Source organism: Oxyura jamaicensis, chromosome 4 (genome assembly GCF_011077185.1).
Source record: "Oxyura jamaicensis isolate SHBP4307 breed ruddy duck chromosome 4, BPBGC_Ojam_1.0, whole genome shotgun sequence".
Classification (NCBI taxonomy): Eukaryota; Metazoa; Chordata; class Aves; order Anseriformes; family Anatidae; genus Oxyura; species Oxyura jamaicensis.
In genome coordinates, this window is record NC_048896.1 from 47,432,681 (window position 1) to 47,460,635 (window position 27,955).

Here is a 27,955-nt window from a genome sequence, read left to right on the forward strand (position 1 = left end):
GGCGAGCCCAGCCCGGCCGAGCCGAGCGAGGAGACCCCGCCGCCCTGTGCCCGGCCCCGCTCTGGCTTCGGGCCCCTTCTCCCTGCGCTGCGGCGGGCGGAGGCGGCGGAAGGAGAAGCCCATGGAGGGGAACCGGGACGAGGCGGAGAAGTGCATCGGCATCGCGCGGGAGGCGCTGGAGGCCGGCAATCGCGACCGCGCCCTCCGCTTCCTCGGCAAGGCCCAGAAGCTCTACCCCACCGACACGGCCCGAGGTGAGGCCCCAGCCCGGGGGCGGGGGGACCGGGGCCGGCGGCCTCCCCGCGTTACCGGCCGTTGGAGGGGCCCCGCTCCGGTGTGGGGGTTGCTCGCCGCTCGGAAATGCTCACTGGAAAGGAGCACGGCGGGCTTTCCGTGGTCGCCTGTCCCCTTGCCTTCGGGGAGCACGGCGACTTGCGGCATTCCTTCGGTTCTTGCTCCGGGTGGCCGTTCCGCTGGGGAGGCAGGAAAGGCAGCGCCTCATGCCCCGTACTGACCTAAGGGCCTCGCTACGGGACGAAATGCATCCCAGAGTGCTTCCAGTTGCAGTTCCACCCCAAAGCCACGCTCCAGAAATGGCAAACGTGAGGCCTGTTTTTTCACTGGATGTCAAGTGAAGAGATTCAGTGAACGTTTTCCATCTCCTGACTCTTATACGAAGGCAATAAGCTAAGGTGTCATCAGTGCTCTTCTTTTTCTTGTAGCTTTTAGGGTTTGTTTGTTTTCCTGCAAGACTGGATGGATGTAGCTGGTAAATCAGCAGAAAGAAGGTAACTCTGCTGCTTTTTTTGCATCAGGCATGTGGCACTGTTTGTATTCTTGCTGCTTTACGTACTTCTCAGAAATGAAAGCAAACAGAAGCTTGCTGTGTTCCCCTACATTTCTGTAGTGTGGGATGATGACGTGCATGGAAATGTGTTCAGCTTTTTGGAATCTGTGCGGGCCAGGAAGGCTGAGGGTTTCAATTCAGCCTGTTCCACCAAAGGGCATAACTAGTTTTGTCTGCTTCACATACCTTATTACCACCCCTTGCCTCCAAAATGAGTCAGAGTAGCTCTCGGGAAAACCAAATCATGTGATTTGTTTTGAGATCTTGTGTTTTGTTTTGCTTTTTATTTTAAGTAGGGCCGCTACTGCCTAACCACCATTGCAAAGTATTCAGAGCAAGAAATAGATGGCTAATTAGGCTATTGTCTGTAGGACACTTGTTTTATTCACAGTGGAAATTAGCAAAGTGTGTCACAAATGAGGTACGGATCTGGTGAAAAGAGGATGGTCCTGTGGTTGTGGTAGTGGCCTGTGATCTGGGGAACTGTGCACTGACACCAAATGCCTCTCAGCATTTCTCTGGGAGGTTAAGTCACTTTGCTCTGTTTCCATTAGCGACAGCTAATTGTTTGTGCTTCGTTTTCCAGGTATCCACCTTGAAACAAGGGCCTGATTTGTTGAACTGGTGGGCAGTTAAAGCTCCATCTGAAGCTAATGAGAATTGCAGATACCCTAATACCACTGAAAAAATCAGGCCCTAGGCCTGATTTGAACTAGGTACTTAGAAATTAGGGGACTCTGTAAACCTGTAATATCTCTGTGCTTCAGTTCGCTACCCGTGGAGGTTGGTAATTCTTTTTTAGTCATCCCCTTTCCTCCCAAAATAACACCAACTCGTTGAGTTTATTTAAGTTTGTCAGGCACTGCAATTGACCTGTTAAAGAGTACAGAAAGCTGCAAAGACACAGAATATCCTGTTCTCTGGACAGGAACTGGAAATTGTGCAGTAAATCAGGGCTGGAATTTTACAGGGACAAAGAATAAATGAAACAACTGCTTCATTATCTCATTGTCCTTTTAGATAAATTAAGTTAGGGGTCCACCTGGAAAAAAAAATCATTAGATAATTAAAAATTGTGTCATAGCATACAGAGGAGAAGAAAAGAGTTGAGGTTTCTGACTTAATTCTAACACAAATTCTTATTTTACAGACATAAAAACCCCATAAAGGGTTGGTTTTCAGTGGTGAAGGGATGATATGACAGCCCTTGTGCTGACTTGTTCTCTGTTTGGGATATGTATCGGGGGTACTTCTTTCCAGTTTCTCTCTGAAGTCACAAATTCACCATAGGGCATATCTTTGGTGTAAGTCTGGGAACAATTGCCCACCATTTCACAAATAATGTTCCATCAGTAATAAAAGCAGCAAGAGCGGTAGTGCTGAGTTGGTTTTTGTTTTGTTTTTTACTGGTGGGAGCTTCCTCCTCCTCGTGTTATAGTTGATTACAAAAGGGCATAGAGCAGGTTTTAACTGTTATCTCTAGAAGGATATTGCATGTGGCTTATTTTTGGCAACATTTGCATTTAAAGTTCGGTCATCAATGAAGTTTAGTTTTGCTAAACAAAGCCTGGAACACGCTGACTGCAGCGGTGCCATTTTAAGGCTTTACTAGTTGGAAGTGGAAGGTCAGTGTTTATTTGGTGGCACTTAGCTGATGACTTCATAGGAACTGTTCACATTGACGACACTCTTTGCTAGAAAATCGTTGTACAATTCAGCTGCTCAATCAAAATATTAAGTTTGATTATGCTTTTGATAGTGATTCATCTTGCAACTGAATGGAAACTAATTGCTTGTCTGGAAAAGATCTGTAAGAGTGGATTTAAAGATAACAAAGGATGATCTCCTTTTCAAGCATATGCGCCATTCTGCTTGGAGCTGAAGGCACCAGATGACGTTACGGACAGCTTTATTTTTCAGGGCTTCTCAAGATTTCTTGCACTGCTTCTGATGCTGCCTTTAAAAGCAAGCGTTTCTTTTCAGGAGTATGGGAGCTTAATTTTTTGGGGGGTGGTGCGCTGGTATGAATTCAGCTGGTCTTTCCATTAGTGAAGCGGGAGTTGTGTTCGATCCACAGTGGAATCAGATGGAGTGCGAGGATCTTTCACTCAGAACTGAGTAACAGTGCATGCAAGAGAGCCTTTGTACACTTGGAGGTGAGATTCATTGTCCTAACCTGCTAAGAAAATAAATCATTGACTCCCTGCGTATCCTATTTTAAAACATCTGTGTGCACTCTGAAATTTCTCTTTAATACACTGTTCGTGGTGCCATTCTAACAGCTGGTTTTACCACCACCAGTTCATGGACGAGTCAGAATTTGTTGTGACGATATGAACTGAATATTTTTACCTGAAGGAAACAACTGCTCCAGACCCTTTGCAGGATTTTCTTTTTCAACGCAGAGCAGCAGCGTGTTTGTGTGTGCTGTGTCCTGCTAGCTTATAAAGTTAACGCTTACGGATTTGACTTAATAACGCTCACTCTGTGAGTGTCCTAGATTGTCTCCTCAGCACTGCAGCTCCATTATGTAGATGAGAGCTTTGGCAAGGTTTTTAGGAAGTAGTGGTGTTGAAAGCATAGTGCAGGCAAGGCAGCTTCTGAACAGACTTACCGCCTCGATTTGCTCTGAGGAGTTGCTGGATGTTAGAAATGCAAGTTGTTGCCTGTATCTGTGTTTCTGCCATTATTAGTGCTTCGGATATTGCACAAGGGCTAGTGTAGGGATGGGGATTTTCTAGAGGAATACAGGTACAAAGACAGGCTTTGCAGAACTGTTCGTTACGCATCATTTGTAGAGGGTAAGTCAGGGTGATATGATTGATAGGATCCCACATGATACCATTATTAAATACTGAAGATCACAAAATAGAAAAAGAATAATCTCGTTTTTTGTTTTCACTTATCTGGAGCAAATCTGGTCTTCAAATGCTTCATTTTGAGGGCACTTGTGTACAAATCTCTCTTCTCAATTAGTTATTCCTTCATTGACCTGAGAACTTTAACTGCTGTACCAGATGGTATTAGAAGAAGCTTGCAGCTACTCGGATGTGTGCTTCAGTTACAATCCTTATTGCAACTATAGCTTTCCTGTTTTCAAGAACCTCACTCCGTTTGTAGTGAAAACATCCCCTGAGCGTACAAACCAGCACATAACTGTGAGCCTCGTCTTTATTTCCGCAGTGAAAAGCCTGACCTGATCCACTGATGAATGGTGCTGAGGCAAGCGCGAACGCGAGAGCAGCGCTGAAATCAGCTGACTGTCTTGGTCAGGCCGCGTGGGGCTGTCTGCCTGCAGTCCTTCGGGCTGCTGCTGCCAGCGGGTAGTGAGCAAAGTATTAAATAAAAGCAAACCGGAGAGCTCCAAGAAGCACGTCTCAGAAAAGTGGCTCTCTTCCTTTTAAACAAAGCTCTGCTTCCTTTTCCTTCCTGTGCTTCTCTGAGGTACGAGCTGGAATGTGTAGGATCCCAGTTTGCTGCTGCTTTTGGAGAGACCGTGCTAGTCAGAGGAGAAATTTTTAAATTAGATTTAGGAGAAAGTCCTTCAGGCTTCTTCTCATTAGCTTCTAGAGGAAAATGCTTTTTAACAGTAAAGCTACAACATGCTTTCACAGTGAGTGGGATCTTTTCCTCTGGGAATTTTTGTTAGGGCATTTTGAATGATACTAAATCTTGCTTGCTTATGAAATGCTATGTAGTTTGCTCTGTGTAGTTTGCTATCTTGCTCTGAAAGGCTGTCTCTTCAGTAAAGAGAGACTATTTAATAACCTGTTATCTACATTATGTTTCATGTGCAGCCCCCTAGGTTAGAATGGGACTGGTTCTGACTTACTGGTAAGATGGATGATCCCAGAATGCAGGCTTATATCCAGAAAGAAAAAGGCAACTTCATGTCTGATGATTTGTTAAAATGACTGTATTTGAGGTCTTTCCTTCTGTGATCTGAGAGAGGATTTAAAGATCTAGCAAAAGTACACTGGCTTTCAAAATTAAGGAATCAAGAGTTGGGTGTTGCTGACTGGTCCCAATTTACCCGGAGCAAACAATAGCTGAAATTTCAGCTAGTGTTGTCTGAAGGGGGTATAGAACATCAGTTTGTGGCCACTAATGGCTCAGGTTGCACATACCTGGATAATGCAGCAGCTGACATGCTGAAGAAACCCCTAGTAGGGTGCACTGCAGATTTCCAGTCTGTCAAAAATGTGGCTTCATCTTTCTGGTTCTCATCACTCTTGTCATGACGAGACATTATCAGTGCTTTTCTGAGATGTGGGGGTTCTCATTCACTTCCCCAGGTAAGCATGGGCTAGGTTGTGACACTAGTCGAGTCATTCATCCCACGGCTCAGGAACTGAGCCCATGCTCTAAGCCATTCTTCGTGCCTTGGAACAAGGATGCTGCCTTTGTGTTGTCTGAAAGCATTAACAGCAATATAATGAAACAGCCTTTATTTTGGAATCTGAGACTGCTGACATTCACGTGAGGCCTACCCCTATTCCACAGGCAGGGAGGTACTTCAGTCTTGCTACCTATTTTCTGTTTCCTCTAAGCATGTATGTGTTTTGTCATGTTTGAATTTAATCAGGAAGTCTCTTGTTCGTGACCTTACCAGAGGTAATGAGGTAACCCTAAGGCTGCTTGCTGGGAAAGACGTGGAGCTGAACAGCCCTGTTTTCCTTAGCAGCTGCCAACGGAAGCGTGTAACTTCAGTGCAAATGATGCCCAGAGTTTGCAGTGTAGTTTGTTTTAGGTGCCATGGCCTTTTCCCTGGGACATTATACATTACTTGTCTTTTTTTTTTTTTGTCTTTTTGTTACAGTGACATGTAAGGATGATGAGCTGAGAAAGAGCAGGCTGTTTTCTTCTGTCGCCCTCTTTAAGGTTACCAGAGAAAGCTATGGACCAAAGAGCATATTTTGTTACAGCACTGAGATACCAGAGCTTCAATCTGCTGTTGGGGAAAAAAATCTCCGTTTCGGTCTTCTCATTTAGTATTAGTGAAGTGCTCCAAATCTTTATTTTTTTAAAAGAAACAATGGAAATGAATTGTCAGTTTTGCTGTAAAGTCCATAACTCTTGGTTCAAATGTCTGTTAACCAGATAAATATCACCAAATATTACTGTGTCATAAATATCAATAAATCTCTTGTCAGGACAAGTTTGCCTACTTAGGCAAACCAGGAGCTGGGTTTGGGCTCTGGGTGGAGTAACTGTCAGGTTCTTTAGGGTGTTAGATTCGTTCCTCTTTTCTGTTTGCAGTTGCTTATTCAGGTACTTTGATGTTTTCACCCCAAAGAATGCGTTCAGTGCCTCTAAAACACATGGAGGAGTACCTGGACATATTCTCTCCATTATTAAATTACCTTGACAGAGATTGAGAGAATTCCAACCATGAATTTTGAAACACTTTTCCCTAGTTTTGCCATGAAAAGGAGCTGCAGACTGGTTTCAGATATGTTTGTGGTACAAAGTGATGACTGAAAAGAAAGGAGAATATAGCAGCTAGTCTTTTACAATGCAGTGCTCCCATTTAAGGTATTTGGGAGCCCTGACTTAATTACTAGTGCCTGTAATGATACTATGATATCCTGTTGTTTTACAGTTCTGTTGGAAGCTATTACGAAGAATGGAAGTACTGCTGGGGGAGGCGCCTACTGCCGAAAACCAGCCAGTAGCAATGATCAAAGTAAGCCCAATAGCACGAAGGAGAGCAATGCATCTGCTGCGAGTGAAAGTGGAAAAGGCTACACCAAAGACCAAATGGAAGGAGTATACAGGTATGGCCTTTGCATTATATACTTACTCTTAAAAGTCTATTGTCAAGCTAATCTTGCTGTTCAGGCTGGTCTTAGACCAGAGTTAAAAACTATTTTGTTCTGGAAGTACAGATACCTGAGAAACATGGAAGCACGTAGTCTAAACACCGTTTGTAAACTGTCTGGACTTCACATAGCATGATAGTATTAAGATGGGACAACAGCAGAAAAGGAGGATGTGAGAAAAGAAACAAAGATCAATAGAAATGTCCTTTTGAGGCGAGTAACTCTTACATTACGTGATCATTACACACTCGTTGTCAGTAGGAGTGAGAAAAATACTGTTTGAGATGTGCTCTTTTTTTCCTTTGCTAAAGAAATATTAATGTGGCCACTCTAAAACTGCACACCTCAAAACCCACCTTTATTTTCAGATAAACAGAGCACAGATATTTTCAAGGGAGTTCAAAGAAGGGAAATGAAAAGGTCCTCATCTCCTAGTTTGTGTAGATTGACCTGTTGCGCAGAACACAAATCTGTGTGTTAATTTTTTGATGTGAAATGTATGTTGCTGTTGATATTGTCTTGGGATCTTTTCCTGACGTTCAACAATCTGTTCAGCTGTGCTGCCAATGAGGGAAAACTGGCCTTTCTTTGTTGATACAGCAGCACTGTATTTAGGCAGGTAGAAAACAGCATCTCATGATTATCCTCTTACTGTGGCTGTTTACTAAAACTTTTCATTTACCATCATCTCCCTGGTTGACTGATACAGTTGACCTTCACGGTACATCTAAAGTAAACTCTGAATAAGCACATAGATTTTCAACCACCTTGAGATACTGGTATGTGTGTGTGCAGGTGAGGCCATTGGCTCGTTTGTGAGACAAAATATCCAGAAAGTAAATCCTCCATAAAATGAGGCTTAGATCAGATTAAGACATGTAACACATTTCCAGAGAGCTGCTACAAGTAAGGCTGTATTACTGCCAGTATTCGCTCACCCGTGACACGCCATTCTGAGTTGCAGTCTGCTTTGACATCAGGCTGCCTGCAAGTTGTTTCTTGTTTGCTTGTTTATTTGTTTTATAAGAAAGTAATGTTCTCTACTTCATCTTGCCTAAAATGATGCTATAGAGCCAGCTTTTCTCCATGGTATGCTTTTATGGGATTGCTTCCTTGAAGGGCCTTACTAGATACCAGACAAAATTATTCCAGTTTGGGGAGATCAGAACCAGAGGTATTCACCCAGATCACACGCTGAGGATAATATTGATGCAACACTGCTTTTTAGTGACTATTTCAACAATTTATTTTGTGAATATAAAATTTGGGGTTTTAACAACCCCCCCCCACACACACCCAGGGGGTGGTTGCGAATAAGCAATTGTACTAGCTTAGAGAGTAGCCCAAGTTTGTTTATATTTTACATACAACATAGAAAATCAGCTGTTAAAACAGAATCTTGACCTTAGTCTGAGTGATGCATCCTTCAGCACAGCAGTTCGTAAACCTTTGGAGAAAGACTGCCTTTTAGTTTAGATGTGCAGTAATCAGCAGGGCAAATCTCTAGCCGTGCTGGGACATTTGAAGAGTTTGTCACGTTGTCTGTTAGTGACATCAACACGCCACTTAAAAAAATCTGTGGTGAAGAAGAAGAAAATAATGTTTTCCCTGCCAAAGAGAACAGTATTAAATACAAACAGTGGGCTAAAACCTAATGGAAAAATATAACACGTTCAGTGATGATAGCTGAAGGGAAGCTCATTTAAACCACAGTGAGAATGAGCTTTTGAGTTGGAAACATGACAGGCTGCATATGTTATTGCTTCAGTCGGGCCCCAGACTTTTCCAGTTAAATGAAACATGCCCCTCTGGGAAGGGTATTCTTTAGAGAGTCAAGCTTGTCACTACCATATGCTTCTGCTTTACCACAGCTGAACAGTTTTCAGAGCTTTGAATTGGTTATAGATATGCTGTGTGGAAAAAAAAGTGGGTTTAATTTTGTTTCATGCCTGATTTCTATTTTTTTCCAGTGAAAAAAATATATTTTTAAATAGCAAGGTAAGAAATCTTCAATTCTTTGTTAATTCTGAATCTTACAATGAATTTGAGTCCATCAAACTGAATTGTTTTATACGCTTGTGATTTGAAAGATAGTCATTATCCTCAGGTATTGTTATCTCTAGGAATTTTTGGTTCCACATTAGTAACTCAGTATAGACCTCACAGGAGATGCTTCAGATGTAACTACACATGCCATGTACAACCCTTTCTTATAGGCACTGGTGAGCAGTAGGACAGGGATAGCTCTGACCTCTCCAGCTTGAATCACTGATTGGTATGCCTGGAGCTGCCCAGAAATGTTAAATTTGCTTTAGATTTAAGAAGCTTAGTGAAGACACTTGGATCAGTATAACTCATTAAACTGCATTGCTTTTCAGGGTTACTCTAATAATGTGGGCAGATAAGAGTACAAACAAACACCTGAGTGCTGTTTTTATTTTTTCCACATACACAGGGGACACTGATCACTAGCAAGCTATCATAACACTTTTCTAGAGCATTGCATGAGCTTGCAAACAAGTTACTCGACAGGGAGAAGCCTAAGATGCAATACCTTTCCACTGATTGCATAAGTGCTGGGTGATGCTCTGGTCTCTGTAAGAAATGAGCTTACTATTGCAGTGGGACAATTTGAAGGTTGAGATATTCAAAAGCACCTTGTTATTTTTGAATTGAAATTCTGTGGAAACACCATCTGCATGCATGCATCTTTTTCTTAATGGTGGTTATCTTGTCACCAGGGGCTGGATCAGGTTGCCATTACAGTTTAGGTGGCCTGCATGTCATAGCGATTGATAAGAGATGAGCAGAAATCTATTAGGACCGGCAGTAGGTTTAATGCATTTTCAGTGCAAGTGCTCTAGAAGTCTCTAGGCAATTGAATCCTGTCTGAGCAATGTCAAGATAAGTGTGTGAGAATCACATGCATGGCAAAAAAGGGAGATTTGCTTTTGGCTTCTGCATTCTATACTTAAAGCAATTCCTTTAATGTTCGATATAGGTTATTGGCATTTTTACAGAGATAAAGACACGAAACATCTGTGTAAGAAATAAAATGTAAACTTATTTTTCCTTTACTGAACTGGAAAAGTATTGATTCTTACAGATTACAGTTGTCAAAGAGCTGTTAATTACTTTCAAGCAAATTCTGTTCACAGTATCTGCCTTCTTGTACCAAGTGTGTAGATTCTTTGGAAAAGTTTTGTGAACTAGCATGAAATTAAAAATAAATAAAAGAATCAATTGCCTTCTGTGTATTAATCTTTCCCATTTCTTTTTATGCTGTCAAATGTGTGTTATCTTTTACTGCATAATTTGAAGAAAAATGTTTTGGAGCAGTAGATAGGTTGTACACTTTATAAAGATTCCCTTTAAATTATCTTAAAATTCATGTAATATCCAATGCCTCTTTAGTAAAGAAGCTCAAGCATACATTCCAGATTACCTCTTTGAGAACTGAAAAATAATTGCCATGAGTATTAATATGTTAGACTTGGTTTGTAGTCTTGTGAAAGCTTTGTTGGAGTATTGCTTCTCCTGCACTGCTAGTGCCTGACCCTTGGAGGAGAGCACAGGAAATATTTATTTATTTTTTGTTTGGATCTTTGAGCTAGAACCAAAACAAACTGCTAGAGGCATGAGTTCTGTAGGAACTTTGCAAGGCAGGATTAAATTTCATCAAGTATCGGTCAACAGTTAATCAGCAACTTGACTTAAATTCACCGAGCAAACCAAAAAATTCTCTCTACGCATTTCATGTAAGGAATGCAAGACATGTGACTTCTGCAGAGACTTCTGCAAACTCAGCAAAAAGATATAGTGTTACTTTTTTTTAACATGGGGTCATGAAGATAGTTAAAATAGAATAATAAGAGCAGTCACTAAGTCTTTAACAAGAAAGAAATCAGGGCATTCCTTTAATTAGGCTTCTAGAACTTCTGTGAATCGTTGAAACATGCAGTTGAATGGTTGGGAAAGTAAAGTCAAGGTAGAAATCATAGTTACAAGGTCTGTCGTGGAGAAGTGGCACAGAAGATAGTGTCAGAAAGCTTTAATCTACACTTTTAACAATTAAGCTACAGTTTACAATTAAGAAGAGAACTTAAAATCTGGAGGAAAGTATGCTAATGTGAGTATAGTGTTGAATATTTTCATTTAATATACACAGGAGAAAAAAACTGAGTGAGTGCATCTGAGACCAAGTACCAAGACATGCACCCTAACGTGGTGTTGCATCTGTAAGAAAAACAGTGAACTGAAACTTCTGGGACATATTAGGGGCATGCTGATAACAGCTTGAGCTCTGCAACAACAGCATGAAGATGCCCCTCTTTCCAACCTAGAACACCTGTTGCAGACCACACGTTTTTCATCTAAACTGTGACTGGCACATTCCCAATTCAGCTGCAAGATGCCATTTGCTTCAGGTTCTCCGTCATCATTGGAAATTTCAGCTGAACCTATGTAGAAACTGGTTTGTACTTTAGTACATTTTTTTTTGCTAAACACTGGGATCAGTAGTCAGCATAGCTTCCTTTCGAGCAGTTCTTTATCTCTGGCATTCACATTGCTGCGTGCTGTGCTGCTCAGTTTAGATTACCATCGGGAGAAATAACTGTGACTCCCAGCAGGAGCTTTTGGAGATTGTGGTCAAAGTATTTGTCTTTGGAGCCACCCCTATGCGTGCACACAGAGGTTTTGGAAGGCCCTTTGAAATATGTAGTTGTAATCAAAATCCATAGCTATTGATCACTGCAGGTATTTGATGCAGAAATGCAAACGGGTTTGGTTAACTTGATAAAAGCTGGTGACCTAATCTGAAATGTAGATTCGAGCAGTGGAACAAGGAGCAAAGCAATAGGATCACATCATTTTGTAGGCACAGGAGAAGCAGCGGTGGTAGCCCCAGAATTTCTTCAGGTGAAAGCAGATGTCTCTGGACCTGCTCTGCTGTCAGAACAGGGAGAGGAGCACAGCAGCAGGCAGAGCTGCTTGGGTGGTTCTGCCACAGGTGGCTTGTCTACTGCAAGTGGGGGTGGTGGAGGTTTCAATATTCCTCTGCCAACAGGCTGTGGATGAATGTAGGCCATCGCTTGTTCTGGTGCAGTTTGAGAAGTCCACTTTCAAAAAGTCAGATATTTTTTCAGGAGCATCCTGCACTGTGCCCTCCTAAAACAGACAGTGAATCTGTTAACCAGGAGGATATTGCCAAGGTGCTGGCAGGGGGCTAACAGTTCAGCAAGGGTAGAAATTATCTAAAGAGCAGAAGGAACTTCAGAGTGATTCTGAAATAGAAGTAATCCAGCCAGGGAAGAAAAATGCAAGAATCACAGTTCACAAAAATAAATTGATGCTGAAAGTAACAACTTTTAAATAAGCCAGAATTAAACAAACAAACAATACAATTCAATACAAAAGGGGGCAGTCCATAAGCAAATTGCAATTTTAAAAAGAAACATCTGTGTGGGGTTTACATGTGCAAGTAAATAAGCACTGCGGATTACCCTGCCTTAACTGCAGCAAAACCAAACAAAAATAACAGAAATGCAGCTTTTGGAAAACTACTAGTTCATGCTGCAAGTACTGCAGGACCTGGGTTTCAGATGTGGTTGAGACCCAACTAACATCAGCAATTGGCCTTTTCCGAAACATCCACTGTTTTTCCTCTAACTTTTCCCAGCCTCTGCTGGCCTGCGTTGCATGACTGGGAACAAGAGACAAGTGGGAAGACAAGTGGACAATTGCTCCCTCCATCCCTCATGAGACAAATTTCCACAGGACAGCTCAAAGTGTTCAGTCAAGGGATTGTGGCAGAGTGGGGATTGGGGTGCATCAGTCTACAATATCAGTTGGCTTGGAGACAAGAGGCGACGAGTATGTCCGAAAAGGCCTGCTTCTACTAAGGAGCAGGGATCAGAAGTGGGCCATGGCTTCCAACAGCTCCCAGCAGCTGGAGAGAAGTTTCTGATACGGATGGTGGCAGTCTGAGGGAAGAGGACTTAATCTTGGAGAGCCTTTGCCAAGCCCATGATTCCCGTCTCTTGAAGGTAGAGTCGGGAGGAAGTGGTGTTGGAGAAGCCTGGTGACTGCGCAGCCCGTGTATGACAGGAGGGCCTGGTGGCTTGCCCTGGTGATCCACTGCAGTTTGTCCTGCTAGTGAAACCAGCTTACCAGGTTGGATTTGTGATTCATTCAAGTTTTGCCTCTCACGGGTACACCACAAACACTGATAAATGTGTTTAATTGGAAATCACCTTCTGATCATCTTCACTTGTGCTGCCTTCCCCAGTGCAAAGCTGCTGTGGAAGGAGTTCTGGTGCAAAACTACTCAGACTTTGCTGAGGGGCCAAGAATGGAGCCTTTACCCTGTAAGGATTGCTTTTTGCCTTGAAGCGGCAATTGTACAAGACTCTTGTCTAATGTCAGGGTGTAGTGAGGGTTTCATAGCACAAAGTCATTGCTGAGAATTCCAGATAAAGGTATAGTTTTTGGCCTCTGTGTATTTACACAATCATTTGATGTACTTTAGCTTTAAAGTTTGATCTACCTAATCCAAAGTCCTGCTAAACTGCAAAATTGCCTTGTGTGGTCCGCGTGCTTCACTATGAAGTGACATGCAGCAGTGCTCTTCGGGCTGCCCGGCAGAGTACTTGCAGCCTGTGTTTGCTGCTGGGGTTTGTAAGAGCTAGCACTGACCTGCTTGAGATCTGAAGGTGAAGATCTGAAGGCCAGGCAGTGAACAGGAGTCACGTATCTGAGGGTTCGTCCTGTGCAGCAGCAAGGAGCAAGGCTGTGTACGTGGTCTGGAGGATCAGTGACAGGTCTGTAGCAGACAGTGTTCCTGTGAGTGGGCCCATCCTGACGTGAACCCACAAGGAAGAATAAAAGTCAGGGGTGGCCATCAGAAACTCACAAAGACTTCTTTGTTTAAGGCTGGCTGTTTAGCCTAGGCTAGCCAGTCAGGGTACGAGGGCAATTTGGAATAAGGTGTGCTTGAAATACTAAGTCATAGCTTCATACAAAATCAGGAATGTTGGAATGGAAATATTTGTGCATTTGCATATTTTGTTTGACAAAGCAGGTATTAACAAAGATATCCAAAGAGAAAATAGAAATGTGTTGTACCTTGGCAGAATGTTTATTTCTTGACACGTAACAGCTCGTTTGTGTGCCACGTTCAGGACAGCAGTTTCATTCACCTCTTCTGAGGGCAGGCTCTGTATGACCCACCCAGCAGGTTCCTGCCTGCACATCCTCACCAAGATGTAGCTCTGGTTTGGTGCACTGGCTCTAAGCAGTTTGTGGGGTCAGAAACTGGTGAGTCATGTACTGACCTGCACATCTTTGGATCAGTAACAGCCATTCCTACTTTCCCCATCAGGGTTGTCCACCACAGGACTTTCACTGGCCGTGAATGGGAGGAAAGTCAGGGGCAAGTTTTTGAGGATTAGAACAGGTTGATGTTCCTTTTTTGTTTGTTTGTTTGTTGTTTTTATTTAATTTAATTTTTAATTTAATGTATTTTCATTACTTCTTGTTGATGGATTTACTGTATTCTTTTTAATTAGCTTTATCAGCTTCCTAACTGCAGCTTATTAAACACTACTTCAATATAATGAGCTGTATTTATGTCACAGGATGTTCGTGTTGGCGGCTGCCTGCATACATTCAAGTCAGTGCTCTTGTGAGCGCTGCACGGAGACAGCCGTAAAAGCTCATGTTGTTCCATTACACCGGAAAAGGAATCCCTCAAATGAAACCTGATTTGATCAATCTGAGAACTACGGAGGACCACACACGATGGTGTGGTTGTACTTCTAATGCTAGCATTCCCTTAATTACAGGGTCCCCATTCTTCATTCATGAAACTTCCAAAGGCTTGCTTACTCCCTTTTTTTTCCACTTGGCTACTCTCTGTATAGTCTTTGTAACACTAAACCCATATTTACGTAGAAATGTGTGCATTTAAAAGAATGTGTACACAGTTATAGCCATGTGAAGAGACTCACATTAAGCTTTTAAAGTATTTCTGGATGTAATTTCTATTTGTTGCTCAGACCAGCTCTTTTCTTTTGGTATTCACCAAATGTTAGTGTGCCTCATTTCTGCAATGCAGTTCTGTGGTTCAGCCTTATTTTTTTTTCTGTTTCTGATCTCTTATGATGAACTCTTAACTTTGTGTCGAAAAAAAATAAAACTTAGCAGGATTGATTTTAAGGTGTATTTATTGGTTTGATAAGTTCTTCCTACCTACACAGAATTAACGTTCTCTCAGTCGCTTGTAACTGCAGTTTCTCTCTTCTGGGTATGGTAAAGTATACAAATCATCAAATCATTTCCAGATTTTGCTGTTCATCTCTGGGTGAGACTGCTTGTAGTATAGACTGCTATATACAATATAGATTACTTATACTGAATATTTCCAGGTTTTCAGAGTCTTCACTGAACATCTGAGATGAGTTGAATCTGTAATTGCAGAAACTTTAAGTTTTTTTAACTTATATAAGCTCTTAGAGAAAGTTTGTTAAGATCCAGGTGCATTCCCAGCAACAGAGGTGTTCTCACATTCCCTCAAAAGTGAATGTTTGAATGAATTGTGACTTGACTTTTGTTTGGAGAAAGGAAGGTATTGTTTGTTTCGTTTTAGATCCTGCATAACAATATACATTTGCTGTTGACAGTCAAAACTGGTTTTTCTACCTGCTAGCTCTGCAAAGTAAATTGGAAATTCTCATTTTATTAACAGCAATATTCACATAATTGGAGATGAGGAAATTATGTAAAAACTGCAAACAGAAACCTTTTTGTAGTAGTAGTAGTAGTTTTACAATACAAGTAGAGCAAAATAAATGTATGTAGTAAGTAATTTTGAATACAATAGTTTATTGTGCTCGGTTTTGAGCTTATTGTGAAAAATGGCATTCTTATTTGTTTGGATGGTGGAATTTTTTGTTTATTTTGCATTAAAAGTGAGAGGTAATGTTTTCCGTCAGTGCAATGTGTTACCTCATTTGCAGCTGTGTTCTAACATACTACTATTACATCTTTTTGGATACAGTATTTTATTTCATTTTCTTTTGCAGTATAAAGAAATGTAAAAATTATTACGAAGTCCTTGGGGTGTCAAAGGATGCAGGTGAAGAAGACCTAAAGAAGGCTTATCGAAAACTTGCTTTGAAATTCCATCCAGACAAAAACCATGCACCTGGAGCAACAGAAGCTTTTAAAAGTAAAATTTTTACTTAAACTTTCTTTTATGATTGAACTCTGTCGGTTTAAAAGCAATTCATCTGCATTGTTTGATTGTCACTCTATAAAATTGTCAGTGTGGTATTTTGTAGCTAATATTAAACTGACCTTTTTAGCCAAAGAAATGTTTGACCTTTATTATTTTGGCATATACCTAGAAGTTGAGATGAATAATGTGGACTTCTGGAGAGGCTTCATTTTAAGAGGATTGACTGTAATTTTCAGGTACAGAGAGAGAATACTAATGCTTGCTTTGTGAAATCCAGTTGCACTTTGCTGTCATCCATTTTGACTGAATGTACCGGTACATATGATACGATTATTCAGGTTTTTGAGGGGGGGTTATAGCATTTGCCATTACTTTGGGTTCTGCAAAACCTGTATCAAGAATGGTGATTTGAATGAAGAGTAGTAGTTACATGGAGTAAATATTGACAGTCCTCATAAACATGCTATTTTTTCGGATGGGAGTAGTACACTTAAAAGGATAAGTTACATTTACTGGTTGGTGCGTTGCTTTTACTGGATTTGCAGCTTGTAGTGAATAATATTGTATTATGAGATAAGTAAATTGGTTTCTAGTTTAAGCATTCATATAGCCCTCTAAAACATCCTGACTGAATATACAAAATTGCCATGGGCATATTCATTTTTATATTGCTCAAATGAATAGAATTTTACTAGGTATGCATTTGAATCCATGACATTTGTTTTTATTTCAAGCTCAAATAGCAAAGTAATACTTAATAGCAAAAGGCAGTTTTTACTGAATCATGTGCTTTGCTAAGTTACCTTTTCATTACAATTTCTCCCATGTGTGTACTTTTGATACTTTTTCCATACAAAAGCATTTATTGAGAAATGCCCATTAATAGTTGTCTTTGTTTCTTTGGTCAAGATTTACAGTCTGATCTGACCTAAGGCTGCCAGGCTTTGCCCACTGCCAGGAGAATTGTTTTGAAGAAAACTACTGCTTCATCTCAGACATAGATGAAAAGCAATATGAATCTGTCTGACATGATCATGCAGAAAGAAACGATCTGTGGTACTTCTGTATTTTTTCCTGCGCGAGGTTTATATTCGGACATTTGAAAAAAATTATCAGTTACAATTTTTACATTGGGGAAAAAAATTAAAAAGGAAAAAAAAAGAAATGCCAACAAGACTTCTCATAAAGATTTTGAGGGTTAATTATCATAGCTTGTTAACAATTACAGAGAAAAGTAGATGTACCATAGCAGGAAAGTTTATCAGTGATTGTTGTTTCAATAAAGCTATGTGATGGCTTTATTCTAAAAAAGGTGTTGTTCTTACAAAATTGTCTCCAGCCCTAGAAATTAAATAATTCTTCCCTGTAAATAGCATTTTAAATAATCTTTGAAATCTGGAAATTGGTATCTTATTATTTAATCTTTGATTTAAAATGAGCACTTTGGTCAAGTTGGATTTCTTGGACTTAATTTCACTTTCTGGTTCTTAACTAGATGAATGCATGAACAGAAAATCTTGCTGACTAAAAATTTGAATAACTTTAATTATTTTAAAATATTTAATTAATTTAAATTTTTAATCTTCAAAGAAAGCTAGCATTTTTCTTTCATTGAAATGATTGTCATCTCTTTGTATGGCTCAGTAAATGTATCATGTAGTTTGCTTTTAAAGGTGCCTGATGAATTTCTGACATACAGTTGAGAAAAGGAGTTTCATAACAAAATTTTAAGAAAAAGTACTTTATTTTATGGAAAAGTTACATTAGAAAACAGAATTGAGTTTGGTGTCAGGCAAGGTACTTAGATCTTAAAGCTACCTGGTACTACCCTTTGTTGCATTAAGCAATCTTCCTTGAGGTTTTATTTTAGTTTAGAAGTTTGTGATTTCTTCAAATATCATCACTCTAAGTCTCTTGGAATCTCTTTCATTTTTATGTCCTTTAATTAAAGATAACTCTATTTGGATCAAATCTGTTTTGAATTAGCATGAAATAATCAAAAGCAAATAATAAACAAATAGCCAAGAAAGCTTGCTGACCATACCATGACAGTATGGTGTCTTCACTTTATTTGCTCAGCTGATTAATGTCGCCTTAAATCTTTAATTGTTGAAAAAAAATCTTAAGTTTTTACTACTAGTTTTATCATTGGCTGAGTAACAGAGTGATCTTGTAGCAGTGTTTGCTGTCCTTAGTGTGTATCACATACTCTCAGGCTTAATTTCTTTGACTTTTCTTCTCCACTTAAAGTATTTCTTAATTATTACTGTTGCTATGGTCATCTTAATGAAGATATGACTGAGTGAAGATTGTGCATTAATTGTCAGCAGAAGTTTTCCTTAAATCTGCAAGAGCTACGTGTGTGCACAGCAGCTGGGGTCAAAGCCGGCAGACCTTGTGGTCTTTTCACACTGATTCTTTCCATGCACAGCTAGCTGAGTTTTTCCCTTTCTGCTTTCAAAATTGAAGTTGTCCGTTCATGGTATTGTAGCATGAAGCAGGACAGGCATCCAGGCCAGACTCTAAATGTTAAGGTTGTGTCAACAGCCTTAGGAGCGCACAGGTTCCTGTCATGCATGCCCATACTCCTCACGTTACGTCGTGCAAAACTTTGTCTTATGAATGTACTCCATAAGGAATCTTTAGAATCGTGAGTAAAAATATCATCTACAAGAGTGGGAATTTAAAGTTTACACACTGAAAGAAGTTACTATTTCCCACATGAAACCAAAGAAACCTGCTGAATCTATGATGGTTTTAAGTTAAGCTGCTAGAGCTGACTGAACTTTGCAACTGCCAAACTTCAGAGCTTCTCTTGTAATGCTCAATTCTTTTTTCTCAGTTGCAGTGAGAAATAAAATGTCCAGAGATGTAGGTGTTCCCCTAAAAAAGGAAGAAAATTGTCCCACCTTCTGCCTTGTTCAACAGGTTAAGAGGCTTGGGAATAGTGTTGGGAAACCTGGTAAAAACTATGCTACCAAACGCAGAGATGTTTCTGGACCCTGTTGTACTATAGGTGATTTGTAACACAGTAAAGGACATCAGTCTCTGCCTATTCTTGACTTTGAAACTGCAGTTTTCATGCTGGAATAGCTCCTATCTTTCATTTAGGAGAGTTGTCTTTTATTCCTTGCTTCAGAAATCGGAAATGCCTACGCCGTGCTGAGTAATCCAGAAAAACGAAAGCAGTATGACCTTACAGGCAGCGAAGAGCAAACGTGCAATCACCCTAGCAATGGTAGATTCAACTTCCACAGAGGCTGTGAGGCAGATATTACTCCAGAAGATCTATTCAATATGTTTTTTGGAGGGGCATTTCCAACAGGTATTTGTATTCATCGGCATAATTATGGGAGTGGTACACTCTGAACAGTAGTACTCAGAGTGGCATTAGAGTTTGTGACATTGTAAAAAAATGGCTCCAAACATCCTCCATCCCCAACTCTAAGCCATGTCACATTTAAAATTTCCTCTAAGTGTTGCTAAATCCCTAAAATGTGAGTTTGATTGTTTGGGGTTTCTGTGGTGATCCTATAGTACGTGAAATAGTAGATCAGTTGCTTTAAAGCTTAAAATATATATTTTAAATGACTTTGGAATTGTGAGTTATCTTAAAGTTGGGTTATTTTTTGCATCATCATGTGGTAACAGTAAATTCTCTATGTTGTTGCTCCTGTTTTGACCTCTAAATAGTTCATTTTATATTTTAAATATGGATATTTCTTTTCTTAGGTAGTGTACACTCATTTTCTAACGGTCGTGCTGGCTACAGTCATCCCAATCAGCACCGTCAGAGTGGACATGAGAGGGAGGAAGAGAGGGGTGATGTATGTTTAAGCACCATTGACTTTAAACTGTGGATTGTGAAGTTTTTTTTTGTAGTCATTTTCAGTGATGTGATTGTACAGCGGCTCTGTACTGTAGCGGAAGATTTGTACTTGCCAGTTACATAGTTTAAAACTTTGGCAGGTGGTAGTCTTACTGATGTGGTAGATGGACATGCAGATTTGAGAAGATAATAGCATGTTTTTGTAAATCCATTGTTGTATGCCACTGTCATGCCACTGACTGGTCACTAATTCTTGCTTGCATTTAGAAGTTGATTTGAGCTGAAGTAAGAATTGTACGTATGAATTATATAGAGTCCTGTGTAATTACATATGGCTGTTGGATGAGACTAAAACGTGGAGTACTATGTGGCTGAATTCAGCTATTAATTTAATAGTGCCTTGTGGCTACATGCTAACTTATGAACACTTGCAGCTTCAGCACCCTACAGATATTGTGTATGCATTGGAAAGTTAAGATAACACTACAGTGTTTGCAGATTTGTAGTTATAGTTTCAAAGTGGCTTTTGAAACTTAAAGTAGAAAGTCATGCTTAGAATCAAATTATGTCAAATGTACCAGCTAAATTGATACTATTTTATGAGATACCTGAATCTGTTGTTGTGTTTGTTTGTTTTTTTTCCTTAGGGAGGTTTCTCTATGTTCATTCAGCTGATGCCCGTTATTGTGCTGATCCTTGTTTCCTTGTTGAGCCAGCTGATGGTATCTAACCCTCCTTATGCCTTATACCCAAGATCGTAAGTAATTTTCAATCACATTAGTATAAAGCAGAGGGAAGGATGTTGTAATCAGCTTTTCCCTGTTAGAAGCTTTTAGAGAGCCTTTCATTAGTTGGTCCATGATTTCCCACAGTGAGGAAAAGGAAAGGAAGTGTAGATGAAGTGAAGCAAAACAAAACTTTTAAGGTGTGTACTAAGAATATGCTTTGCGAATATAACAGAGAAAAGAGATCAGCAATACTTGAGTTTAGGAGATCTTTTAATATGAGACAAAGTTGTTCATGTATCTCCAATGTATTTAATCAAATGCTGAAACCTGCTAAGGCTCATTCTTCTGGGAGTCATCTGTGCTTATAGCAAGCAAAGTGCCTGAAGGCAAACTTACTCATCCTTATCAACTAGACAAGGGCAAGAGAAATTGCCTGTTCTAGTTGATGATAAAATAGTCTATCTCTGTTTTCTTGCAAGGGATTTTGATAGTGAAACTTACCTGTTTTGTACAGACGGATCCTTTTTTTTTTCCTTAAGAGAGAGAACTTTTTAAAATACCAAGCATGCAACTACCTAACACACTTGTCCCACTCACCACAACTATTTTAACAATCCTCAGTTCCATCTAGAGCTCTCAGCTCCACAGCAGAAAGGTTTTTTATTTGTCTTTTATTATTTTTCCTGAGTTCTTTATTTCCAAAGTGTGTTGTTGTTCTTTTCTGAATCTAAGTTGTTGTGATATGTATAAATACTTACCTGCCAAAATGTTTGTGCACGCTCCTTGATTTTTAATCTGCAGAATGCCAGCAGGAAACCGGATTTGTCAAGGGTTGCAGAAAGCAATTTAGAATGGAGATGCCCATACTGGGTTGTCACAATAGTGACCCGTTTTGTTTTTTCTTCTGTTGTGTTTAAATGGAATTTTCTATTATCAAAGCTTATATGTGGCTAAAGAGGTATGAAACAAGTGTCTTACTAAAGTGTTTTTTTAAAGATTAAGGATGAAAACAGCAAAAGCTTAATGTTCAGGTGAAGGTATTATTTTCTTCTCTGGCAGATGGTACAGCCATTCATTTCACTACTTGCCTTGAAATGGCAAATTCAGTGATGTGCTGTTCTTCCGTAATAACATTTTAAAAGTATATTTGTGTTACAAAAAAGGTCAAATAAACATCTAGTCTCTCACCCACCTCTTTTTTTTTCTTTTTCTTTTTTTTCAGGAGTACAGGTCAGACAATTAAAATGAAGACAGAAAATTTGGGTGTCGTTTATTATGTCAACAAGGACTTTAGAAATGAATACAAAGGAGTGTCATTACAGAAAGTGGAAAAGAGCGTGGAAGAGGATTATGTGTCCAACATTCGTAATAACTGTTGGAAGGAGAGGCAGCAAAGTAAGTTTGTTAATATGTTTAATTTCATAAACACATGCATTACTAAAAAAAATACCACAGGCAAGAATGAAATGCTTGTATTATTAATATAACTGAATGAGAAAGCAAGGGTAAGGCTCCCCACCGTTTCTCACTTCTTCAGACTGTCCTAGCTAGTGTCACTTAATTTTGCTGTGACCTAACCACCACCTGAAAGTCATCAGCAATTTTAACCTATCATTTTGTTATCTGTGACCATTTCTTAGAAAATGACTACAGTGAATTGATAGTGAGAAAGGAGTTGCTCTAATTTCAGGACAAGCTGAAAATTCTAATCTCTTCCACATTATTTTATCATGGCATCATCTTCTGTATTGTGTATCATCCTTAGGTGCTTTAATATAAATAAAAGAAAAGCCCAGACAGATGTTTACAGCAAGAGAAAAGATAATCTGCCTTGCACTGCAGTACCAATGACACTGCTTTTCCAGGCAACCAAGGGCACCCAACATGACATGTTAGAACACCATAAGCTAGAAATCAGTGCTTAATCTTTTGCCTGTGCTGAGTGATTTTTTTTTTCCTCCCTGGACTTGCTTCCTTGGCTACATCAGACTTTGAAAACAATCTTTTTAGTTCACCAGCTATGTTTCCAGTCTAGTTGAATATAATGCAAAGAGCAATTTCCTTGAAGGAGATGCAGCCTAGAACTTAGTGTTAAAGAGTACTGAGTAGCATCTGCCATCTCCAAGTTATCACCCTGTTATTCTGTTATCTGTGACCAAATGGCTTGAACTTTCCGCTGGTAAATTTTGGTAATACCTTACTGGAGAAAAAAAATAAGTTGTGAACTGTCAATCACTTACTGAAAGCAAATTTCACTGATTATCTGAGTGTAATTGTCTGTTTCTGCATAACTACTCTCTGCAGACCTGTGATGGCCAGCCTTTCTGCTGAGATGGCCCCTTAGCTCCTCCAAGCTGTAAAAGCCAGACAGACATCACAGTTAGTCAGGTGCCTGCACAGGACTACATGCATTCGTTACAGTTGACCTCTGTGTATACAAATACAAACTACTGCCCATGCACAGCAGGCCCACTGCTTCCCAGAGGCATTACCCTCCGTTTTCATGAGTACATATTGCGTATGCCCAAGTAAATCTCTAAAGGTTTACAAATTGCCCGAAGGAAAGAAGAACTGTTGGCAGAAAACTATGCCGATCAGTCCCATGTATGCAAGAGAAACACCTGTCCTTTTGGGGGGAAACTACCAGATGATTGCCCTGACTACTAGATTAGATCAGAATCATTTTTTTCCAGATTTTTCAAACACAGGAAATCGTCAGAGTATGTTTGGGTATAAAACAAATAAACAAATATCAAAAACTCTTGTATATTTTCCAACTGTATTGTCCTTTGATTATCTTGAAATGATTGAATATGCTCACTCTTCAAGAAATTAACATATAGTTTGCCTTCTACAAGTGGCTGCTAGATGAATGATTGGTAGTCATATTATTATGAAATGGTTTGCAATAATGAGAGATGATTGTTAACAAAAATTAAACACAAGAGAGAAGCCAGCACAATAAAGAGGGTACATACTCTTTGTACATTTTTTTCAGCAAAATGTGGATTGGGTAGAACAGTTTACTTTTAGTGATCTGGTCATTACACACAGGTTTTACTGGTATTTGGTATGTGTGTCTCCTGTTGCATACATGTCTCCTATTTTTACTGTCTAAATACCTTGGAAAATGTAGATGTTTAGTTGATACACAATCTCCACCTGGGTAGGGAAAGAGGGAAAAAACACCTTTCCCATTTTTCAGCATTTGTCCTTGAGATGCCTACTTTGTTAAGCATGAACAGAGTCCTTGACTACACAAAGAGGTCTTCCCTTCTGTATGTAAATACTGAATGGAAAAGATTTGATGACTAGAGAAGCATCTGACCCTAGTGTAAAGAAGAATAACAACCTGAAGGTGGTGACTGTCATGTTGTTTGCTATTTGCGGTTTATCAGATTGTGAAAACTACCCTAACTGACATTCAAGGAAGCAGCCCCTAATAGATTTTCTCTACTTACAGACACAGCTGACTTTTATTTTTAGAGATTTAAAACACCTGTTGTGATTTTGATTTTCTTTGACAGTTAAAATCCTCTTTCCAACACTGACTGACATTTAAGAATGAATTAAAATGCTGTTGAACACCAGTATAACACAGAGAGCTCTTTTAGTAATTCCTCTGAACACTAGCAGTCTGAAGCAGCATCAGTTGAAGCAATGAGCTTCACATTCAGAATGGCTTTTTGGCACAGAAAAGATGCTAGAGCTTTCAATAACGTGCAAAATGAGTGTTGTATATATTTGTTTTGTTTAACAAGACCTGATGCAAGTCGTAGCTTTTGCTTTTGTTTTGTAATCAGGTACTACTGTATGACATGTGAGGGTGCTGGAAGGCTGTTACCAGTTTCACTGCTGAAAAAGATGAAATGTTTGGGAAGACCCAGTGAAGGGAAGCCTGTAGCAGTGCTGTTTAGGAGGTGTCTGTGTGTAGTTAGAATAGACTGGAAGAGAAAAGGGTGAGGATTAAACCTGAGGTGTTTTGGACAGCTCAGAAGAGGAATGCATCGTGTGCAAAGCATTCAGTTTCTAACCTGAAAAATCTTCTTTTTTCTTAAAGAAACAGACTTGCTTTATGCAGCAAAAGTTTATCGAGATGACCGTCTCCGAAAGAAAGCAGATTCCATGTCCATGGACAACTGCAAAGAACTAGAACGGTTGACAAGCCTCTATCGAGGAGGATGAGCAACAATTGTACACATACATCTTTACGTATGCCGTTATTTCTCTTGTAAATTAAGAAGAGATTTAGTTTCACCATGAATGCTGGAAAAGAGGGGTGGACGTAAAACTCTACTGTGTAGCTGTTTCCAGAAACCTTATACTGAAATATCATTTAATGGCTTCTTTACCTACTGTGAAATATAGGTAACTTTAATTGTCTAGATTTTACTTCAAAGCTTCTGTGAATTCTTTCAGCAGAGAGAATAGCTCAGAAAGGATGCTATACTTGTAGAGACTTAGTCATAGTGGTTCTCCTCTAACATATTTGCCATGTAAATATCTGTGGAAAGAACACTTTGTGTATATACGAGTTAAATGACTTTCTATTTAAAATCTCAGAAATTTAGTTCCATACAACATTTTGTCTCACTGATGGAATAAATAGTATGATTATATCACTCCTATTCAGATGTCAAGTGTGTGGAGTTGAAACAAGATTTTTTAATATTTTATCTCTAACTCTATGTAAAATCTTTAAGCTTTGTCAGCTTAGAAGAACTTGGTATTTTTAAATATAATAGCATATATTCCTAATTATCTGTTGGGGTGTATTGATCTGGTGTAGAGTAGCAGTTCGCTGTTGTCGTTTTTTAGTGTTTCTAAGCAATGCAGAGAAAACTAAGAAAAACACTAATCTCTTTTCAGAGTAAATATTTGCAAATTCTGTACAGACCATTGAAAGCATTGCTTTTAGTTCTTGCAACAGTTTACAGCAGCTCTCCCATTTGGTATTCCAGCAGCAGTAAATCCATATGTATGGCTGACACGCATCTATAGCTTCCTTAATTTTAACTGCAAAGGTAGACGAAAACACGCAATAGTAAATCTCAAAAGCTCTTTGAAAAAAATGGCAACCTATTTTCTTTTTGCTGGGAGACTTCCATTTTCTTACTATTTTTTTATTTCAAGCTAGGTCCTAACAGTGATTCCTCAATGGGCACCACAAGTGGAGCATGGAAATACTGCTAAGGACAAGCCTTGTGCCTTTCTACACTTTTGCCAACTGTTTAAATGCTTGCTGGCTTGCAGTATGCTCCTATGGTCGGAGCCATGTCACTTGTCCCAGGCCAGGAACTAGAGGAGGAGGTAGCGTATGCATTTTTCTGGACCAGAATATCTGGATCGACTTCTTAGAAATGAACAAACACCGTTTGGTTTCTACATCCAATGTAACTCGGTGGCCCGTACATAGAAGTTGTGTGTAGCCACACCTGACAATGAAACAAAGAGGTGTTTTGAAGCAGCTATGTACAATGCCCTTAAAGCTTTTTGAAAGTGGGTTGAAAATGTATTTTTATTATTATTATTTTTTTTTTTACATTTTAACAGTGCTATGCAGGAGAATGTTTTCTTGTATCTGAGAATGCCAGGTGGCTTGTAATAAGGGCAGAATTTTCTGCTTGAGAAAACTGCTGTCTTTGAACAGTGCTCTCAGTTTATGTGGAGCCAAATTCTCATCCTAAATTGAAAGTTTAAATACTTGACTGACTTCACTGAAATTCCTTCTGATCTAGTCTTGTCATTTGAGAGCAGGATTTGGCTTCAGAAGTACGCTATATGCCATTGCTCTTGGTGATCCAGAAATCAATTTGCATGTGTACCTTTTCTAAACTGTCCCAGTGGAAATGCCTTCTGTTGAATTAGTTGGTGTAACATGAGAAAGACTAGCTGCAGACTTTTGACTAAGCAGCTAAATCAGCATTCAAGGTAGACATCAAAGCTTGAGGTACAAAGCAGAAATAAAAGCTGTTGAAATAAATAAAGGGTTGCTGTACCGGATATTCTTACCATGATGACAGGAAAAGGGAGAAGAAATGGAAGGAAACCCAAATGTTTGAAGTTCGCAAAAGACATTTACATGGAAAACATGAATTCCCGGATTTTGCAACTGCCCAGAATGTATTGTAATTCTACTAGAGAAAACAAAACAAGCTATCAAATTACATACTGGCACTCCTGTGCCAGTAATAGAAAATAATTGTTCCAAAGGCAATAAGTAATAAGTACTTAGACCTTCTGGTCCACAAATGGGCCTGAGCTTGCAGGCAATCTCTCAGTTAACAGAGGAAAAAAGATGCACAGTGCACTTGTCAAATACTGGAAGAATGAAGGCAGAGTTAAGAGATGGCCGTAGCAAAGCTGCTGATGGGTAATATCTGCCCTGCTGTTACTGCTGCTGCGGCTGAGAAGCGGGTAAATGTGGAGCTACGTGTTACGGTGGTTAGATTGCTATCAGTATCTCAGCAAACTGGAATAACGCGGTGTCTGTGTGTGGCGTAAGGACCACACGGACACCAGGGTTCTTTTAGGATCAGTAACTGCTGCTACCTTCATTGATGACATAACTTCATTATTCTGTCTTACCGAGGACAGGCTCCCTTCTTATACCATTCCCCCACAGCAGTCCTTTCCCACTCACTATTCATTGGTCAACAACTTTGCCCAGCAACAGCAAACCCCCAGCAACTTCCATGCCTTAACGGCCAGAGAACAAGCAACCCGAGACGGCAAAGCATCTCCTGAATCACCCTTCTTCATTCCCTCTAGAATCTTTATGTTCCCGATGGCCTCATCATTAAGAGTCCAATGTTATCACCAGCCATGGGGCTTATCGACTGCCCAAGGCCACACTCCCACATCTGTGTCCTATGGCTGTGCAGGTGTCTCAGGAGTTCAAAAGGGAGACCTAAGTTGTTACGTTTCCTCGGATTATCTATTGTAATTGCTGTTTAAAAAAAATGAAAAACTGTCAATATATTTATACTTGTGGAAAATGCTACTTAGCATTTAACAGATTAAATAGCTGCGCACTTTGAAATATGTAGAATGATGCTATTACTTTCAGAAGCATAAAGATTAACCTGCTCTAAATATGGCCTGCAAACATTTCTTTTAATATTTCAAGTGGGCGTTTCTCTCCTCATGATTTTCTCAAGTCTGAAGGTTTTTTTCTTCACAAATGTCACTGTCTTCCCTGGTCTTGCTAAATGGAATCTGCTGGAAAATTCAGAACAAGTTTTCTTGTGAGCAAGATGCTAATTGAAGAGTGTGGAGTACTGGAATCTTTTCAGATGGCCTTTCCTCAGAAGGTGAAGTTCTCATTAAAATAAGATATTGGCAAGAAAAGGGACAAACTAAATTGCGTTTTTGAAAATCCCTCAATTTTACTAGCTACTAAGAATTAACTTCTTAGTCTTTTTATTTCGTTATGACCTGTGTTGAATCTGGAATTAAAGATAGCACAAGCATGGGTTCCTGATCTCTTCT

The 27,955-nt window shown here is 39.7% G+C and overlaps 1 protein-coding gene across 2 annotated transcripts; it reads left to right on the forward strand.

Moving 5' to 3' along the window:
• Positions 1 to 86: 86 nt before the first annotated feature.
• DNAJB14 (DnaJ heat shock protein family (Hsp40) member B14) lies at positions 87 to 27,939 on the forward strand. 2 transcript variants are annotated; one of them, XM_035324058.1, is made up of 8 exons: positions 87 to 254; positions 6,450 to 6,624; positions 15,753 to 15,898; positions 19,047 to 19,232; positions 19,640 to 19,734; positions 20,384 to 20,493; positions 21,687 to 21,863; positions 24,525 to 27,939. In XM_035324058.1, exons 1-8 carry the CDS (start codon positions 122 to 124, stop codon positions 24,562 to 24,564), a joined length of 1,062 nt encoding a protein of 353 aa, XP_035179949.1. In that variant the 5' UTR covers positions 87 to 121; the 3' UTR covers positions 24,565 to 27,939. The 2 variants fall into 2 exon arrangements, with proteins under 2 accessions (XP_035179949.1, XP_035179948.1); XM_035324057.1 differs by having other exon boundaries at positions 21,687 to 21,859.
• Positions 27,940 to 27,955: the final 16 nt, after the last annotated feature.

Excerpts from the sequence above, each read along its gene's own strand:
- DNAJB14 (XM_035324057.1), top strand. The coding sequence starts at position 122 with ATGGAGGGGAACCGGGACGAGGCGGAGAAGTGCATCGGCATCGCGCGG. Across the intron at positions 19,735-20,383 it reads GGGAGGAAGAGAGGGGTGAT|GGAGGTTTCTCTATGTTCAT; the intron begins GTATGTTTAAGC and ends TTTTTTCCTTAG. Across the intron at positions 21,860-24,524 it reads TTGGAAGGAGAGGCAGCAAA|AAACAGACTTGCTTTATGCA; the intron begins GTAAGTTTGTTA and ends TTTTTCTTAAAG.